Genomic DNA, 18,017 nt, shown 5'->3' on the forward strand with positions numbered 1-18,017 from the left:
ATAGAGGACGGGACTCGCGCGGAATCTGGCGCATTGTCAATGCTTGCACCTTGCAAGCTACGGTAGCGTCCCCGAACCTGCAGGGCATGGCATATGTTGCACTGCAGCAACACCATCTGCAGATATGGATCGTATGCCCCACCCCTGAAGATATCAGTCTGCTAAGACACAAGCTGCACCGAGGCTAGGCGACCGGGCCTAAGGAACTAGGGCTTTTGTAAGTCCGGTCGGATGTCCCGCCGACCACCAAGCGCAACGTCGACTCCACCACCCTGGCAACCTGTGCTCCAAAAAAGAAGGGGGAAAAGCGACCAAGGATGCTTTCGATGGCAATCTGCTGGCTTGGCAGATCCCATCCAGAGATCCAATCCTTGATGCGACCTGGCAATCCCCAGGTCCTCAACTGAGAGGCGGTCTCAGCAACTGTTGCACCAGACAGGCAGACAAGCGAGACAGGCTGACAGTTTGGATACCGAACCAGCCTGGAATGACGTATCCTCTTCTGACTGCCCTCGGCCTCTCTAGACAGAGGAGCATGTCGCGCGTCTCTCAAAAGGCACGGCTGCTTCGCGAGGATTTGATAATGACTTTGCAGCGGCCTGTATCGGGGCTGACCAGTCACTCGTCCAAGCAGAGCTCCTGGGACGAATGCCAACGGTGGAGTGGCATCCTTGACAAGTCTAGCCATTGACGCCCGCCGTTTTTTATCATCCGCCCCGTCGAGGCTTGGCTCGCGTGAGAGGCGTTTGTGGGGAGTGTCTGGGGTCTCGCGTGTGGGGGAAACGAGGGATTGGCCAAGCCGGCACTCAACAACCACCACCCCTGGCACGCCCGCCATCGTCTTGACAAATCGAATTTTGCCGTTGCTCTTCGTTTGCAAAGCATGCCAGCTATCTGGCGGTGACAAGTAGGCATTGGACTTTCGGCGGGGACTCCAGATAGGAGGTGATCGAGGGCACGCAACAGCCAACAGCGGATTGTGTGTCTTGTCTCTCTCCAGGAAGCGTGGAAACAACAAACTCCAACATTGGAAATCAAGGGCGTCAGGCCGGCGCGGCCTACCGACCGCGCCCGGCAAAGTTGCTTTCGACCGGATTGTCTGGGTCCTGAACTGTGGCCAAGGATGGGCTCGGTTAGATTATCTCTAGAGACGTTTTCTGAAGCTTAGACGTCCAACCCCCGGAGGACCGAGACTGCCATGCAGACGATGGCCATAAGCCCATATTCTCAAGTGAATTTAGTGAACTCCGTGCTGCCGCCGGAGTACAAACGACGATGACTCGAAATCCCTGCACGTTTTCCGCCCCTACGCCTCAACGTCATTCGCTTTGCTTAGCCGAAACCAACTAAGTCGTCGCCGATGCGGCACACGATTAATCCTTCATGAGCGGGACTGCACCATTAGACCAATTCGGCTTTCGCCCCAGGCTTCCTGGTGTGCAACCCCGCACGCCATCCAATCTCAGTCAGCCGCAGGTTGGAAGTGAATCCCAGCGTGTCGGGTTTCTATATCAGGCGCTGGTGTCCAAGTTCTTTGTTGAATAACAAAGACACACAAGTCTCTCTTCCTCACTTCCTGAGCTGCTGAGAGACCGATCCAGCACCTCTCATTCAATCTCAAGAGCACATCATCAGCATCCTCTACTCAAGATGTCGGATAACGAGAAGGCCACCACCGAGCATGTACCTCCTAGTGGTCCGGTCGAGGATCATATGGGCGATGAGCCTCCTCATCACGGCATGTCGGCTGGCCAATATATCACATCCCGCTTCAGCAGCTTGAAGCCGCCGATGTCCAAGCTGCCCAATCCATTTTCTTTGATCATGATGCTCAACGGCCACCATTGGGCCTTCTTCATGGTCGCCTTTTTCGCTTGGGTATGATTCAAGATAGACTCCGTCACTCCCTGATTCGCGATTGTGCGCCTTCAGACAGAAATACTGACTAGTTCTGTATAGACCTGGGACGCCTTCGACTTCTTCACAGTCTCGCTCACCGTTAGCGACCTCGCTGAAACTTTCGAGTAAGTGTCTGCCTAAGAATTGTCACGCTCACTCCGTTCATGACCAGCTGTCTGCATGTCTGTCATCACATGCAGACTGCCTGTCTTGCCTCGATGCAAGTCTTTCCAACAACAAACGACTGGCATAAGGGTAGTATGCATATGATCAGTCTCCCCACTGACTCATCTCAAACTTTCATCTAAGGTTCTTGAGGGCTAATATCGAGTAGCAAGACCAACACCGAGATTACCTGGGGTATCACTCTTGTGCTGATGTTCCGGTCAGTTGGTTCGATCCTCTTTGGTATCGCAGCAGATCGATATGGTCGCAAGTGGCCATTTGTTGTCAACAATGTCCTGTTCATCATTCTCGAATTGGTGAGTGCTCTCTGAACACAGTATTCACTCCGCAAAAATAAGCTTTCTGGGGAAAGCCACAGCCGTATTGCACATTTCTTGGGGTGTGGATCGATACAACTTGGCGAAGCTTAAACTGCCATCGCCAAGATGCGCCCCCAGCCTTGGCTGCCCACTTTCCCGGATGACCCAGCCGAGTGGTTCACCACTTTGGTATCCGGCGACACATACAATAGTCGGCTGCACGGCCCTAGGGCTCGCACGCCTTCAGTGAAAATGACGAAAGCATTAAAGAGTTCTCGTGCTAACATCAGCACTTAGGGCACTGGCTTCTGCAACACCTACAACCAGTTCCTCGCTTGCAGGGCTCTGTTCGGTATAGCCATGGGGGGTTTGTACGGCAATGCGGCAGCTACTGCGCTTGAGGACCTCCCCGAGGAGACCCGTGGCTTGATGTCTGGTATCTTGCAGCAAGGCTACGCATTCGGATACCTCCTTGCCACCGCTTTTGCACGGGGCCTAGTCGGCACCACCCCGCACGCCTGGAGACCCTTGTACTGGTTCGGCGCATGCCCGCCGGTTCTGATCATCGTCTTTCGCCTGATGTTGCCCGAGACCAATGTGCACCAGCAGCGAGAGTCTGTGCGTCGCACGGCGCAGGCCAGCGGCAGCAGTGTCTCAAAGACCTTCATCCAGGAGGGTAAGGTCGCTCTGAAGCGGCATTGGTTACTGCTCACATACCTTGTCCTCCTGATGGCCGGGTTCAACTTCATGAGCCACGGTAGCCAGGACCTGTACCCAACGATGCTGAAGAACCAGTTCGAGTTCAATGAGGACCAGGTAACAGTCACACAAGTCGTAGCAAATCTCGGCGCTATGACTGGCGGAACAGTTGTCGGTTTCCTCTCGCAGTCGTTTGGTCGACGCCTCAGCATCATTGTGATTTGCATAATTGGAGGAGCGCTGTTATATCCCTATAGCTTCGTCGAAAATGAGCGGGTCATTGCGGCTGCGTTCTTCGAGCAGTTCTGCGTGCAGGGTGCTTGGGGTGTCATTCCGATCCACCTGATGGAGCTGTCTCCCGGTGCGTTCAGGACCTTCGTGGTGGGAACCTCCTACCAGCTGGGAAACCTGGTCAGCTCAGCGAGCTCGACTATCGAGGCCACGATCGGCGAGCGATTCCCGCTCCCACCAAAAGGCGAGACGAAGCGCTACGGCTACGGCAAGGTCATTTGCATCTTCATGGGATGTGTCTACGCCTACGTGATCCTGCTGGCATTCCTCGGTCCCGAGCACCTGCGCCGCAAGTTCGAGGTTGAGCACGACGCGGACGTGAGGGAAATTGCGGGCGAGGAAACGATCGAGCAGGCGATTCACCGCCGGGAGAGGATGGGTATGGGCTTGAGTGACGAAGATCTGGCTGATGCTGCTGAGGTGAAGCGCATTGAGGAGGCGTCGAGGAATAGGGAGAAGAAGGTCAACCAGATTGTTTGAGGCAATATGTGCTCAAGTAACTTCTCAGCTGAACTTTGTGTACTATACTGGGCAGCTGAGCGGTGTATTCTAGGAGGGATGGTCGACATCTGCCCAAAGCTCATCAAGATGCTGGGTTCAAGATTGAGGTGACCAGGAGCATCGGTTCTTAGGACGAGTTTTCATGATACCACTTTTTATAGTTTTTTTGCCACGCTGTTCGACCTGCTCAGATACCTCAGATCCACCATGAAACATAACGTGCAATCGGCTCGAATGTCGGCTCACAGAGGTGCAACTTCCGTCTCCTTGCACTTAACTACTTTCCTGAACCTAGCAAGACCATCTCAGCTGATGTTTCAAGTGAACTAAGAAACAACAATGAGATCTTCATTACGTATTTTTGACCTTAGTAGACAGACTTCGAGGTTAGGGAAGCATCTGCCACGAACATCCAAAATATCTCTCCACCGAAAATAACCCAAGTGATTCATTCTTCCATCCAAAAATGATTTCCAGGACACCCCCGAACAGCCCTATTGCTAACCCCTGGCCCGTACCCTCCACCGACTGTCCCGCGGAAAACCTTCCAGCTTTGCCGGCTTTGGACCAAGGACAATCTCCACTCTGTAGCCTGCCCGCGGAGGTTCGTAGGATGATATGGCGTGTCTTGTTGGTCAAAACTAAAATCTACGTGTCTTTCACAAACTGTCGGCTCCTCCTCGCTCAACGCGGTGCAAAGAGGAAGCTGAGGACCTCAATCAAAGTGTCGGGTTTCGATGAGAAGCACGTCGAGTACTACGGAGTCCTGGGTGACGATCAGGACTTCGGCGAGGAGGCAGACATAGGCACGTATTTTAGTCCTCGCCGATGCCACGACGACTGGGCCGATTACGCTATGCGGTCCACGGCCCTGCAAAAGCCCAAGAAGTTCCGAGACTCGTACCACCCACGACCGAACCTCGATATCTTCCGTACCTGCCGCCTGATCCGCGACGAGACTGAAGCTGTCTTCTACTCGGAAAATTGTTTCGTCTTCTGCACGTGCAACCAGAACCACGATTATAACGCCGCGCGAGACATCAGTGCGGCACATGCGGCGTGGTCTTTCTTCAAGGATCGTTCACCCCAGATACTTAAAGAGATCAAGCACATTGAGCTCCACGTCCTGCACTAGGAGGTGGTGATTGGAGTTGTACCCTGGGTTGACGAGGGTGTGCGCTTCCTCGAGCCAAACATCAAGATGTGGCGTGAGATGGCCAGAATTATCAAATTGAGCATGAAGCTTCAGCGCGTCAGTCTTCACATCGCTGGGTGTCTATCAGAGGAAGAGGAATATCGGGGGCCCGGCAACTATCTCCTTTCATGGGCTATGCATCCAGAGATTGACGAGCTACATATTTTACCTCCGGTTGAGCGCCTCAGCATCCGGTGGGTAACGCCGGGCTTCTCTATGGCGGTCTGCGACAAGCACGGAGCGTGGTGCTTCAAGACCGATTGTCCACTGGCTTCGGAAAGTCTGGCGGCCATGTCATTCATCAAATCCATACGTGACCTTCTCTTGCGGAATGGCAATGACCTAGGGCATTCTCAGATACGTGGCGGTTTAGTGGTCCGACCTGACAGCTTTCATCTCTTAATGGAAACAGATGATGACTATAAAGGCCGTACTCATCTCATCTCGCAGGAAGTCAGCAACCTGGAGCACAACAACGCTGTAGTGCATGCGACAATGCCCACTCAGCGGATACATGTGAATGACCGAGGATGTATGGAAACAGTCAATGACGATTTCTACCAATCTTTGAGAAGGTCTCGAGCCTTGGTCAGACCTTGGGATGAAATCACTTTCCAATTAATTTGGGTTGATGTATTCAACGTACGCAACACGAATCTGGCCCTAGATTGCGAGGACTTGTGGGAGAGCACTTTTCTTCGGGATCATCTCAGTTTGCGGATTGAGAAACCTTTCTTCGCAACAAATCCCATCGAGACTTCATGCGGAGCTGATCCACGAAATCACTCAACTTATCGCGAATGGCGCGACGCACTCCGACATGCGCTTCATTTTCCTAGCTGGGGCCTTGATTTCGTCCATGCTTGGTTCCTCCCGGAAGCCGTCACGGATTCCGAGTTCAACTGCGGCTGTTGGCAAGACGTAAGCCTTGAAATCTGCAATCCAGGTAGATCGGACCCTAGACTGGCCTACGGTGACCTGCTGAGGGTTGTTGAGCGTGGAGAGGCGCGCCAGACCATCCTCTTCACGTGCCAACCAGTCTGGGCCTGCATTAACTCAGTCGACATGAATACCCTGTGGGAGTCGGAGTTGCACAAGAACTCGGTTGTCTACGTGGATCGGACGACTGGTCTGTTGCTAGATGTTTGAAAGTGGCAATGAGGTTTACTGGACGGACTTCGCGCCAATTTAGAATGCCAACGTCAAACCGGAGTAGGAGGGAAGCATTATAGGTATTCGGGGGATAGGTATTCGATACGTAAATCGTTTGCTAATAGAGGTGTCTATATATGATTCTTGTCTGAGCATGCTACGGCTAGCGGAAGGAAACACAGAACAAGAGAAGATGATTCGCGAACAATACTAATTCTTGGCCCGAACCTGCATCTACCCACAGCACGAATTTGACGTGATAGCCCAGGCTGTTGCATTCACGACGTACTGTGCTCAAAAGCGAGCCACTTGCCAATCGACCTTAGCAACGTACCGTGTTCGTACTGTACCGGGCGAGCTCGCCATAATCCGATCCTTTGCGTCTTGGGACAGCCCCGACCCCAACCCCCAACGATGTTGACTTCGATTGGTCCAATTGCCGGTGAGATGTTGCATCGACCGCTCCGCTTCTATCGCGGAATGTGCGAAGCTGAGAAAGAGGTTGGTTGATAAGAGGATCTGGCGCATGCGGGTTTGGTGTGGTGGGCTTACCTCGTTCTGGGCCGCACCCCGCGATGATCTTCTGCCGTGGATATCTGATGCAATCGGCTACGGGTGCGACATGGGGTTTATCACGGCGTGTGCCGGTGCTTTATTTTTGACTCAATAAAAAGCCTGCTGACTGCCCTCGCAGTACGTCTACGCAGGAATTCTTGCCCGCAGCATTCGGTCCAACCGGTCCACCGCCGCTGCTGTTGAGACTTGAGCCGGGAGCCATGGCCGACACCGAGCCGCAAAAGTCGCCATCGCGGTCGTTCCGCTCCTTCATATGGGACACCGACACGCACCTGAAGAGCCCGGAGGAACGCAAGCTGCTCCGGAAGTTGGACTGGTCGATCCTCACCATCGGCTGCCTCGGCTTCTTTATGAAGTACCTCGACCAGGGGAATCTGGCTAACGCCTATGTCTCGGGCATGCAGGAGGACCTGGCTATGTACGGCAACGAGTACACGTATGCACAGACGGCCTATACCTGCGCGTATGCGGTCATGCAAGTGCCGAGCACGCTTATTGTCCAGAAGATTCGACCGAGCGTGTGGCTTGTGCTCATGGAAGTCGGATGGGTATGCGTCTCGGTCCCCAGTCCCCTTCCCCTGAGCACGGCGCGCTCAGGGAGATTTTGAAAGCTGAATCCAGTATGATCTGACATTTTTGGTGTGAATGTAGGGCGTGTGGACATTTGCGCAAGCGGGAATGCACAACGTTGGCGAACTATACGCCTTCAGGTTCTTGGTTGGGTTCTTTGAAAGCTCCTTCTTCCCAGTCCTGCTCTACGTGCTGGGGAGCTGGTACACAAAGACAGAACTGGCGAAGCGAGTTGCATTGTTCCACGTGACAGCGCCCTTGGGATCTGCCTTCGGTGGCTACTTGCAAGCAGCCGTCTATGAGAGCTTGAATGGACGGCATGGCCTTGCCGGCTGGCGATGGCTGTATATCATATGTGGGGTAGGTTGCCGCATTTTCTCTAAGCTACAAGGGGATTTTGTGCTAATACCAAGATTCTCAGTGTATGACTATTCCTGTCGGAATCGCAACCTACTTCGTTCTTCCTGATACTCCGTACACGACGAAGGCAAAGTTCCTAACACCTGAAGAATGTGAATTGGCAATTTCCCGCGTCCAGAAAGCTGGAAAAGCGCCTCCCAAAGCAGTAGATCTTCAGACATTTAAGAGGGTCCTTTCCAAATGGAGATGGTATGCTTTCGTTCTGGGCTACGTGGTAAGTGCTGGCCACCACCTGAAGACACTTTGAATAGTTACCGATGACTCGGTGTAGCTGTACGGCCTGTCCTGTCAGTCTGGAGATTATTTTGGCATCTGGCTCAAGTCGGAACATTTCTCCGTCGTTGATCGGAATATCATTCCAACTGGATCAAAACTGATCACCGCGGCGTGCATTATCTTGTGGGGCTTTCTGTCTGATTACACAGGCAGCAGATTCGCCTTGATATTAGGTCCATTGGTGAGAATGTCTAGTCTAGCCTCGAAGGCTTTCCTGCTAACATTGTGATTAGCTACTTGGATTGGTACCGAATGGTATCCTTGCTGTTTGGCCTCCTAGTGTTGCGTTGAAGGAGTTTGCATTTCTGACCAGTAGTATACATCTCATGACTGCTGTGTTGTATGTCTACCGAGCACACTACGACAGTTGTCTGAATTTCACTGACGACCGAATAGTTACACATGGGCAAACGAAGTGTGTGCTGGAGACAACGAAGAGCGCGCCCTAGTTATCAGCAGCATGAACGGGATGCAGTATGCTTTTAATGCGTGGATCCCCATCGTGATTTTCCCACAGACAATGGCCCCTACTTTCCGTAAGTCCTTCCAGGTCTAAAAGCCAGGATTAACAAATGAAGCACTAGAAACTGACTCGGACATCCAGGCCGTGGCTTCCCAGCAACCTTTGGCTTTGTCATTGCTGCCATCATCGCCGTAATTATTATACGCTTACTTGTCTTGCGCGAGAGTAGGAACAAGCTCGAGTCTGAAGATTATTCCGGAGAAGATGGGATTGTTGAGCTCGTGAGTCCGGACAATGAAAAGGGAAGCGTCATCCCAGACAAGGGTGATGGAAAGTGAATAAAGGCACCAGGCAAACCACCTACAGTCAGAGGAGCAGGAATCTTTTCTCTTCTGCACCAGGACAGATAATTCTCAGCTGAGAAGAGTAAGAAGCAGAAAAGGGATGAAAAGATGAAATTGATTGTCCTTGATCTCAAGATTCCAGGACTGGTCATCGCCGCCCACACTGCTCACGCTATTGCCGTCGCCGTCTCGACCTCACGCTCCTACACAGCCTTTGTCGCTGCTACTACCGCCGCTGAGAGCACGGCACTAATCGTCGCGGAATGCGCTCGCTACAACATTCCTTCAGCCCGCAAAACTCAACGCGCCAAGAACGCAATCCGTCGTGCCGCCGAATCTGCTGTGGCAGCCGACGCTCGTAATACGGCGACCGGGAGCTGGCCCTCCACAGCACATGATAGCGATGCGATGCACGCCTCCCAGGCAGGTAGATCCTGAATGTGGACACGCGCCCCGCCAACTGAACAATATTGCTTGACGCATCAGAACTGCCAATACGGCTCCATATTCTGGTGGGATGACCGCAGGCGCGGGGTTCAGCTATACACTTTGGAGTTCGGCGTGCTAGATCTGGTTAAGCTTGAGATACTTGAAATAAGGCCTTTTGGTCTGACTAAGACGAGTGTTTACACTACATATCATTGATGACTGAGAATTTCTTTTCGTGCTGGGGCCTCTCGACTTCATAAATAATTGAGTGCCGTCCTCGAAATTTAGAAGTAGATTGAAGTATTCAGATAACCTGCCTTCAGCTTCAATATGGCGCACAAGACAGCTGAATTCGATAAAATGGTGGAGAGGCTCATGGAGGAGTGGCATGTACCGGGCCTGTCAATTGCAGTTGTCCAAGGCGACCAATTCGACGCAAAGGTAAATGCCTACATCCGCCTACAAACAAAGTCACTGATCACCCCCTAGGCCTACGGTTTCGCCAAATTCCCAGACGAAAAATGCACCACAGAAACCATCTTCGACCTCGCCAGCGTCTCCAAGTGCACCACGGCAGCCGCGGCCTCCCTCCTCGTCGACGACACCAACTACCCAGACATGCAGTGGCAAACTCCAGTTTCCAAGCTCATCCCCTCAGACTTCGTCCTGCCCACCCAGTCCCTCACCGACCAGGTAACTCTCGAGGACATCCTCAGCCACCGCTCCGGCATCCCCACGCACGACGAGTCCTACCTGGGCGTGACAGCCGCCCACCCGGACGACGCCCGCTCCCTGACCCGCAACCTGCGCAACCTCCCCTTCTCCGCAGCCCGTAAGCATGAATCTTCTCCTCTTACGGTTCCCCATCTATCGTGTTTTGGAATGTTCCAGAATGCACTACTTTAGGCTCCGTAGCAGGTGATTAACACATATTAGTGCGCACAAAGCTGCAGTACTCCAACATCATGTTCAGCGTCGCCACTCACGTCGTTGAGTCTCTATCCGGCGAGGACTACACGTCGTTCCTGCGCTCCCGCATCTGGGACCCGCTCGATATGCACAACACCTTCCAGGACCGGCCCGATGTGAGCCCCTCCGCGCACGAAGCCCAGGGCTACCGCTGGGACGAGGACGCCGAGAAGTACGTCCCCGTCCCCATCCTCGCGTCACCGGAGGGCCGCGGCGCGGGGTGCGTCCTCACCTCCGCGGGCGACTATGCAAAGTTCGTGCGCTGCCTGATCAAGCGGGCGTCCCCACTGTCTGCAGAGTCGCACAAGGCGCTCGTCGAGCCCCGCACCATCGAAGTGAGCGACCCGGACGATCTGGCGCCGGGCTACTCGGATGTGTCGCTGTACGCCCTGGGGCTGTATCGGGATTCGTATCGCGGGAGCACGCTCATGATGCATGACGGGGCGGTGCCGGGGTTTAAGGCGGCCATGTCGTTTTTGCCGGGGAAGGAGTGGGGGGTGGTCATTTGTACGAATTCGAACTCGGGAAGGTATGTCAATAACATTTTGAAGCATGTGCTTATGGATGAGGTGCTGGAGGTGAGGGATGAGGAAAGGGTGGATTGGGAGAAGGTGTTTAGGGAGAAGAGGTCCAAATATCTGGAAGAAGACAAAAAAGAGAAGGAGAAGCCTGAATACAGTGTGCCCGAGAGCCCGGAGCCGTTGGGGGTGGCTGTCGAAGGGCTGGTGGGGAGGTACTTCAACAAAGGATATAAGGAGATTAGGCTGGAGGTGAGGGAGGGCAAGGTGGTCGCGGATTGCTCTGACCGATGCTTTCCGTTTGTGATTACCTTTGGGCACCTTTCGGGGGAAAAGTTCGTGGCTGACATGCACGACGTGTGGGATGACTATCATTTCAAGAAGAAGGCCGAGGTAAAGGTGAATGGAAAGGGCAAGGTTGTAGCTATTGGTGTTGATTTTGAGGACGATATGGAGGGTTTGATTTGGTTCGAGAGAATTGAGGGCTAAAGTATAACCTATAGACTTTATTTTAGGGTATCCATGGTCGTATACCAATTAAATCGATCCTTCATCCCCGGTTCAATATGTTGTGACCACTCCACACCTGCCGGCCCACCTGTTTCTGCACCCACTCGCGCACATGCTCACGGCGTAGGGCTGATGTAGCCAAAGATGCCTTGTCGACATCATGTGTATCTTTCTTACCCTCGAGGGGGAGAGACAATTTTGGTTTCAGATTGAGTCTAGTGCCAGCGTTGAGACCGAAAAGCTCGTCCAGGACGGACTGGCTGCGGTATTTGGATCGGAATACTGCGTGCTGTGTTCATTCTGATTAGCTTTTGAAAGATAGTGTATGATGGATGTAGAACTTACAGGCCTCTCGAGGGAGACCAAATATTGCGAGAGCAACTCCTAAAGGGAAAGCATCTGTAAGTGTTGGCAGGGAAGAAAAATAAAACCAAAATAAGGATGAGATAAGAATTAGAAGAAAGATAAAAACCACAGCTAACACATGACTGTCCAAAATTGGTTGTATTGCAAGTGGATTCCCGCTGATTGCTAGTGTACGGCCCTGCATTTTGCATCTTCGCATTTTAGCAATGGCTATTCAACATAATAATTTATTCTTCTAAATATGATGCTGTTGCTCACTCCAACGCTTGCAAAACAGTACTGAGCATTTTCGGTGTCAAAGGGGCCTCAATTTTGTGCATAAGTGTTGTGTATTCTATGAGTGAGGAGCCCTCTCACTGAGTACTTATTACACATGCATGTAACCTCAGTCTGATTTGCTGTATTGTAGATCATAGGAGGATATGAGAGGGGCTGTGTCACCCGGGGCGGGGGCTTATTGGGGCTTATTCTTTTTGTATCGTGTATCGTCATAGTCCTACAGACGGCGATACAACCTTCCACCTGTTTCTGTTCATGAACAAAATAGAACATGCCTATACTCCTGAACGGGCAAGATCCACAACATTGTCGCGATGGCCTATTTCGAGTACACGCCGCTCAATCGGCAGACTAGGAGCATTCGCCTTCTGAGCTTCAAAGACGAAAGTCACAACACCAGAGGTCCAAGCCTGTCCTGCCTGATGGAGACCTTCGAGTTGACCCGATGCCCACCATTCATCGCGCTTTCCTATACTTGGGGACATCCAGGTCTGTGTCGCGAGATCAGCGTCAATGGCAAACCACTCCGCATCCGGGAGAATCTCTACTTGGCAATGTCGGTGCTACGAACAATGCCAGGTACACAGGTGTCGCATGATCCGTTGCGAGAGCGTAAGCTCATCTGCCGCCATTTCTGGGTTGATGCAATCTGTATAAACCAGGATGACATTCTTGAGCGCGGCCACCAGGTCAACTTGATGGAGTCCATTTTCACTGGCGCGACGTGTGTCATCGCGTGGCTAGGCCTTGAAGCCGACAATTCCAAAGTGGCTATCGATGCATTGCGGTCCCACTTTCGGAGCTATGCAGGAAGAGCTGCACTCGGAGGAGGACATCAGACCCGCCCGAGCAATCGGCTCTTGCGCTCGGCATTCCACTGCTTATTATCTCGGTCGTATTGGAATCGGATGTGGATTGTGCAAGAGTTCATTTCACCGAAGAACCTCCTACTGCTTTGCGGAGAGCATGGTGCCTGGTGGGAGGACCTTCTCGCGTCCAAACCTGCGATCAGGGAGATGATGCTGCTGCAATCGGGCTGGTTGAAATTGTGGGAGGCCCGAGGCCGGTGGCAGCACTCTAATTCCCATCATGGCCACGTCGGTGAGGCCGTCGATCACGGTCTGAGTGGTGCTGTGGATCAGAGACTCGACACAGGCACGACGTCAGCATTGACAAGAGTGAATTCCCTCGATGAGCTTCTGTTCGCCTTCAATTACGCACAGTGCAGCGATCCGCGCGATCGCATTTATGCTCTGTTGTCTCTGGACCGACACCGAAGACCGCATAACTCTAGACTTCTTCTGCCGGACTACACTATTTCTGGGGAACAGCTTTACTATCGCGTTCTTTCTCACCTGAGATACTCGCCTTACCTTGCCACGCATGAATCTTGGTCACGTTTCCGAGCTGTGCTATTTCGAGCACTGGAGTTGGACCCAGACGAAATGTCTTTCCAACTTCACGATGAAGTATACAAGATCACGGGTTGTCTTTCATGGCAGCGAATGGCTGCTTCTTTTGGGTCCTACGAACAGTTCCAGTACCGATACTTTTTGTGGTGGCAGAGCCTCAAAGGATACGATCTGTTTAATTCAGATACCCCAACGAGCTCGTACAGAAATCTCATGTCACTGTTCCGTACGTTTCCACGGGACTTGGATCCTAAGGCGTGGAGCGACTTCGACAGTCTTGCAAAGGCAGCTCTAGGAATCCCGAGCCTGCCTTTCCCACAGTTCTTGGTGTCTATGCCTGGATTGGCCCAAATCATCGATCGGTATTCAAAGGCCAACCAGGCTACCTACTGGGCTGAAAATAAATGGAATACGTTTTCAGGCCCTCACATGGCCGTGTCCCGTCAAGAGTCCGAGACACACAACAGTGCGAGCGAGCCCTGCGTCCCTGAGATAGAACAACGACGAAATTGGTTTGCAGGCTATCATGTAGCCGTGCCTCGTCTAGAACCCCAAGCACATGAGCGTTGTGTTGAATAACAAGCGAGCTCTTCGTCCCTGAGATTGAACAGACACTCGGAGTAGAAGAACCAAGATTCCGCAGTGATTTTCTGACAACACAGTTTTGCTGGACTGTTACATTAGTAAACAAGGACAATGTGCAGACTCAAGAGGCGGCAAATCTCAAGCACAACTGAGCAACTAAGTCATCGCGGTAAGTCTAGGTATCATGTCGTGCGACAAACATCATGGTCATGACTGAGATATTGGATCCTACAGTGTGGCCTCTCGCAACTCTTGCAAAAGTGATATTTCAGAATGCACGACAAGCTTGACCGCATACAGCCGTCAGTACAAATAAGAAGCCCGTACGGCACAGCACCAGCACTTCTGTCTGCCTCACCAGATTTGTTACCATGTCCAGTCGTCCATCATCTTGCCTCTCACTCTTCGGTGAATGGGTTAAAAAGTACGATTTCTTGGAGGCTTACAACAACAAGGGTGAGGACGAGTGGATATCCGAGTGAGCCATAGACGACAGATCAGTGCCCATGCGTCAGAATTTAAGAGGAATTCGAGCAAATACTATACTACCGGGTGCCATTCAAAGGCTATAAAATCTCATAGTCTTGTAGGGACTGGCTTATTACGAAGGGATATCCTCTACATACCCCTGTGTACAGTACCTGCCGCGATGCACGCCAAGCACAAAGGCAGAGCTGGAGAAGGGATCCCTGCCGTGCACCGTCACAGTCACTACAGCACGGGCCACCCTGGAGCTCAGCAGTGGGCCACAGCAGCAGTGGGGGAGCGGAATGACGTCTCTGCTCTCCAGTTCCGCGTATATGGCAGACATCCAATCATGTCATTGCTAGTAGCGGTTTGACCCCTCTACTAGAACCTACTGGACCACTAGCAGCAGCGGGCACCTTTCTTACATCTAGCCGCGGCGGTTGCAACCACCTCGGCCAGCCGAAGAATTTCAACCTTTCACCACCAGATGCTCTAGACCCCAAGGCGTATCCACCCATCATTATGGCTTCACGGGGAGTTTCTACTCTCAAGTTCGTCGGCACCGTGTCGCTCGGTCTGTTGACGGTGAGTCTTTTGTCCTTGAACTCATCATCAGCATTGGCATAGTATCATCATCGAGCCGCCCGACACCTCACCATCCCCCGCATTTGGGCAGCCCAGTCGATCCTGTGTTGATGACTTCGCCACTCCATTGCGCTGTCCTTAGCCCCGTCCATCTCAAGAGCACCTCCGCTGACTATGCATCTACGCAGGGCCTATCCTACACCCTGTCAACCCTCACCGTCCCAACGCTCCTGACCCTGCCCTCGGCCAGCACCGCCGCCAAGGCCTTCCGGACGCTGACCACAACCGCGAGGACGCAACTGCGCACCCTTGCCGGCATCTCGAGCACCGCCTTCTTCCTCGCCTTCGCCCTGTCCCCCCGATCCGCTCGCCACCCCTACCTGCTGTACACATCGGCCCTCGTCGCCATCTCCCGCCTGTCCGTGTCCGACTTCGTCGCCCCATACCTGTTCGCCCACCCTCACACCCCGGCGTCCTCGCAAAGGCGGTCATCATCTGCCGCACGCAAGGACCGATCGGCCACTCGTCGCATGGAGGCGAGCTACGATGTGATCGGCTCCGATGCCCACAGCGAAGCCACGCTCGACTCAGCAAGCGATAGAAGCATCGAGGACGACAGCGCCGCCGCCGACAGCAATGTCAACGGCGAAGAAGTCCGCGGCGAGGTAGAGACCTTCCTGAAGAAGCAGCAGGTCTCTACTGCGACAGCCGGCCTGGGCTTCCTCATGGCCGTCGTTGGCATTTGGGGCGATGGCGCCGTGAGCTACGTCAGCGAGACGGTTGTCAATGTTGTCGAGTTTTGAGGGAACACGCCAGTTGACGAGACGTGGGATTGGTGGAAGGCGTGCACCCAAGTTTGGTGTTTTTCGCTGGGGTGACTTTGTTGGAAAATTATACACGCACCCAAAAGAACAGCTTCTGCTGATGGCTGTGGGGACCTCGACCAAGAGGGTTTCTTTCGGGCCAGGGTCGAGCGTGTGTCCTCTCTTATATTTTCACTCCTCTCCATTCAGCCTCCAACAGACATGCTTACGATATCAATGAAATGACTTTGGACGAACGCTTCTGTGTTTACCGTTCTTGTTGCCCTTGTTTTATCTCCGTTTCCCAGTAGTGTTCTGGAATATGAGAACCGTTGGAACAAACAGAAGCCCACGCTTGACGGTATCCCTCTCAGCTGCCACTTACATGGGTCGTTCGGGGGGATTTGAGACGAAAAAAAGAGTGCGACGGCCGGGGTTTGAACCCGGGTCTCCTCCTGACCCTTTGCAGCTGAGGATGGAATATCTCAAGTGGGAGGGAGGTGAGTTGAACCACTACTCTACCGTCACCAATGTGTACTTACAGGGGTTGAGAGGCTCTGATGTGGTTCAGTCTAATCTTGGTCGGGGGGGGGGGGGGTGCTGTGCTAGCTGTCCTCGGTAGGCTGCTTGCTGTAGGTGAAACTGTACCAGAAAGTGATAACAAAGAATGAATCAACGGTTCGGAAACGGTGCTCTCTACGGGACCATTCTGGCTCCAGGCTCCCACCCATATCAGTACGGATAACAATGCGTCTCGATTTGCTCAGACGAAGAGGTCCAAGTCATAGCAATGCGCGAATTACAGCTGTGCTTTACTAGTGGTATCTCTGCGCTGGACCGTGATCAGCCCAGTTGGCCATGGCAGCCCACAGCATCAAGCACGGTTTTGACTTCTTCCCAGCCACGCCTCGGACAGTGTCTTGTCATTGAACGAGACTTACACATATCCATAAGATGTCTCGGAACGAACTCTGTAGATCGATGAGCCCCATCGTAACGGTAGTACTCGTCCCAGCATGACATTTCTTGAACAGCCGAAAACATCCGTTCGAAAGCTCGCTGTCATGATAGTGAACACTCGGCTAGATATGATCAGGAATAGTATACAACCTTTTCTGTCAAATATTACTTCATTGAATTTAACGCTATAATCTTCGCAGGCTGAAAGGCACTGAATTCCAGGCTGGAGGCTGATTGCGCCTCGAGGTGGTAAATAATTGAGTGAGGTGGATTTGGCGCTGCTCCACTCCACCACACCTCTAATCCCAGTACGTGACAGGATAGTTCTCTACATCACTCTTCTGCCACATTCCAACTCTAATACCTCTGCCGTGGCCACGACATCGAAATTCGGGCATACATAGACTACACAGAGAGACGACATTATTACAAGTAGCTGAAAGGAGTCCAGTAGTGATGTCACACATCCCACCCCCCACTCTTCCAGCACGATGCTCTCCTTCCTAGCCCGCCGTGTCCCCAGGACCAACATCTCACACCTTGACGTCCTCACCCTCGACGGCGGCCGCTCCATAGCCGAATTCAGGCCACCAACAGACCGCTACCTCGTGACCAACCGCCTCCCGCCGGCAGCCTCGGCCTCGGAGGCAGCGCGGCTCGGGCTCCCGCACAGGGGCGCCAACTCGTCGCTGGCACCCCCGCTGCACCGACATTACTGGCAGGGGGAGACGTTCCACATCATCAGCGGGACGGCGAGGTTCACGCTTGGCGCTGGCCGCGACGCGGGGGAGCAGCTGGCCTCTGCCGGCCAGGTGGTCGTCATTCCCAGGCGGGAGGCCCACACGTTCTGCAACGCGAGCGAGGACGCGGAACTGGAGGTGGAGTTCGTGCTGGACCCGGCGTCTAGGGAGACGGACGAGGCTTACTTTCGTGAGTGCGACGGTGCCTTCCCCCGCATGCGAAATTCCTTTCTCGGGGTGACTTCTAACTTCCCCGAGCAGGCAACGTCTGGGGGTATCGGGACGACTGCAGCACGGCCGGTGTGACGCGGAGTCTCTTCCGGGCTTTGCTGTTCATGCAGCATGGCGGCGTGGTGATGGCTTTGCCCGGACCTGAGAGTATCTCGAGACCATTGGGGCTGCTGCTCAACTACATTGGGGGCGTCATTATCGGCAGGTGGCTGCTTGGCTACTCAGGCTGCTATCCTGAGTATTATCGTCCAAGTTCCCGTTGAGTATAGTCGAGTCCAGCGGACCTGGATG

The 18,017-nt window shown here is 53.2% G+C and overlaps 5 protein-coding genes across 5 annotated transcripts; all 5 read left to right on the forward strand.

Moving 5' to 3' along the window:
* Positions 1–1,650: 1,650 nt before the first annotated feature.
* J7T55_012761 (uncharacterized protein) lies at positions 1,651–3,854 on the forward strand (the record flags this gene model as incomplete). The annotated part of the gene is made up of 4 exons (XM_053145421.1): positions 1,651–1,878; positions 1,960–2,024; positions 2,234–2,381; positions 2,682–3,854. 4 exons carry the CDS (start codon positions 1,651–1,653, stop codon positions 3,852–3,854), a joined length of 1,614 nt encoding a protein of 537 aa, XP_052992151.1.
* A 487-nt stretch (positions 3,855–4,341) lies between these two features.
* J7T55_012762 (uncharacterized protein) lies at positions 4,342–5,010 on the forward strand (the record flags this gene model as incomplete). Its single annotated transcript, XM_053145422.1, has 1 exon — positions 4,342–5,010. The coding sequence occupies one exon, from the start codon at positions 4,342–4,344 to the stop codon at positions 5,008–5,010; it is 669 nt and encodes a 222-aa protein (XP_052992152.1).
* Positions 5,011–6,748: 1,738 nt separating this feature from the next.
* J7T55_012763 (uncharacterized protein) lies at positions 6,749–11,276 on the forward strand (the record flags this gene model as incomplete). The annotated part of the gene is made up of 13 exons (XM_053145423.1): positions 6,749–6,861; positions 6,917–7,346; positions 7,450–7,728; positions 7,790–8,002; positions 8,060–8,245; positions 8,298–8,404; positions 8,461–8,600; positions 8,669–8,808; positions 8,962–9,213; positions 9,358–9,383; positions 9,624–9,741; positions 9,790–10,132; positions 10,237–11,276. The coding sequence occupies 13 exons, from the start codon at positions 6,749–6,751 to the stop codon at positions 11,274–11,276; spliced, it is 3,387 nt and encodes a 1,128-aa protein (XP_052992153.1).
* A 980-nt stretch (positions 11,277–12,256) lies between these two features.
* On the forward strand, positions 12,257–15,795 carry J7T55_012764 (uncharacterized protein; the record flags this gene model as incomplete). The annotated part of the gene is made up of 4 exons (XM_053145424.1): positions 12,257–13,580; positions 14,240–14,417; positions 14,839–14,992; positions 15,181–15,795. 4 exons carry the CDS (start codon positions 12,257–12,259, stop codon positions 15,793–15,795), a joined length of 2,271 nt encoding a protein of 756 aa, XP_052992154.1.
* Positions 15,796–17,246: 1,451 nt separating this feature from the next.
* J7T55_012765 (uncharacterized protein) lies at positions 17,247–17,989 on the forward strand (the record flags this gene model as incomplete). Its single annotated transcript, XM_053145425.1, has 2 exons — positions 17,247–17,685; positions 17,757–17,989. The coding sequence occupies 2 exons, from the start codon at positions 17,247–17,249 to the stop codon at positions 17,987–17,989; spliced, it is 672 nt and encodes a 223-aa protein (XP_052992155.1).
* Positions 17,990–18,017: the final 28 nt, after the last annotated feature.

The sequence above is a fragment of the Diaporthe amygdali genome (assembly GCF_026229845.1).
Source record: "Diaporthe amygdali strain CAA958 chromosome Unknown NODE_20_length_815715_cov_65_842320, whole genome shotgun sequence".
Taxonomy (NCBI): Eukaryota; Fungi; Ascomycota; class Sordariomycetes; order Diaporthales; family Diaporthaceae; genus Diaporthe; species Diaporthe amygdali.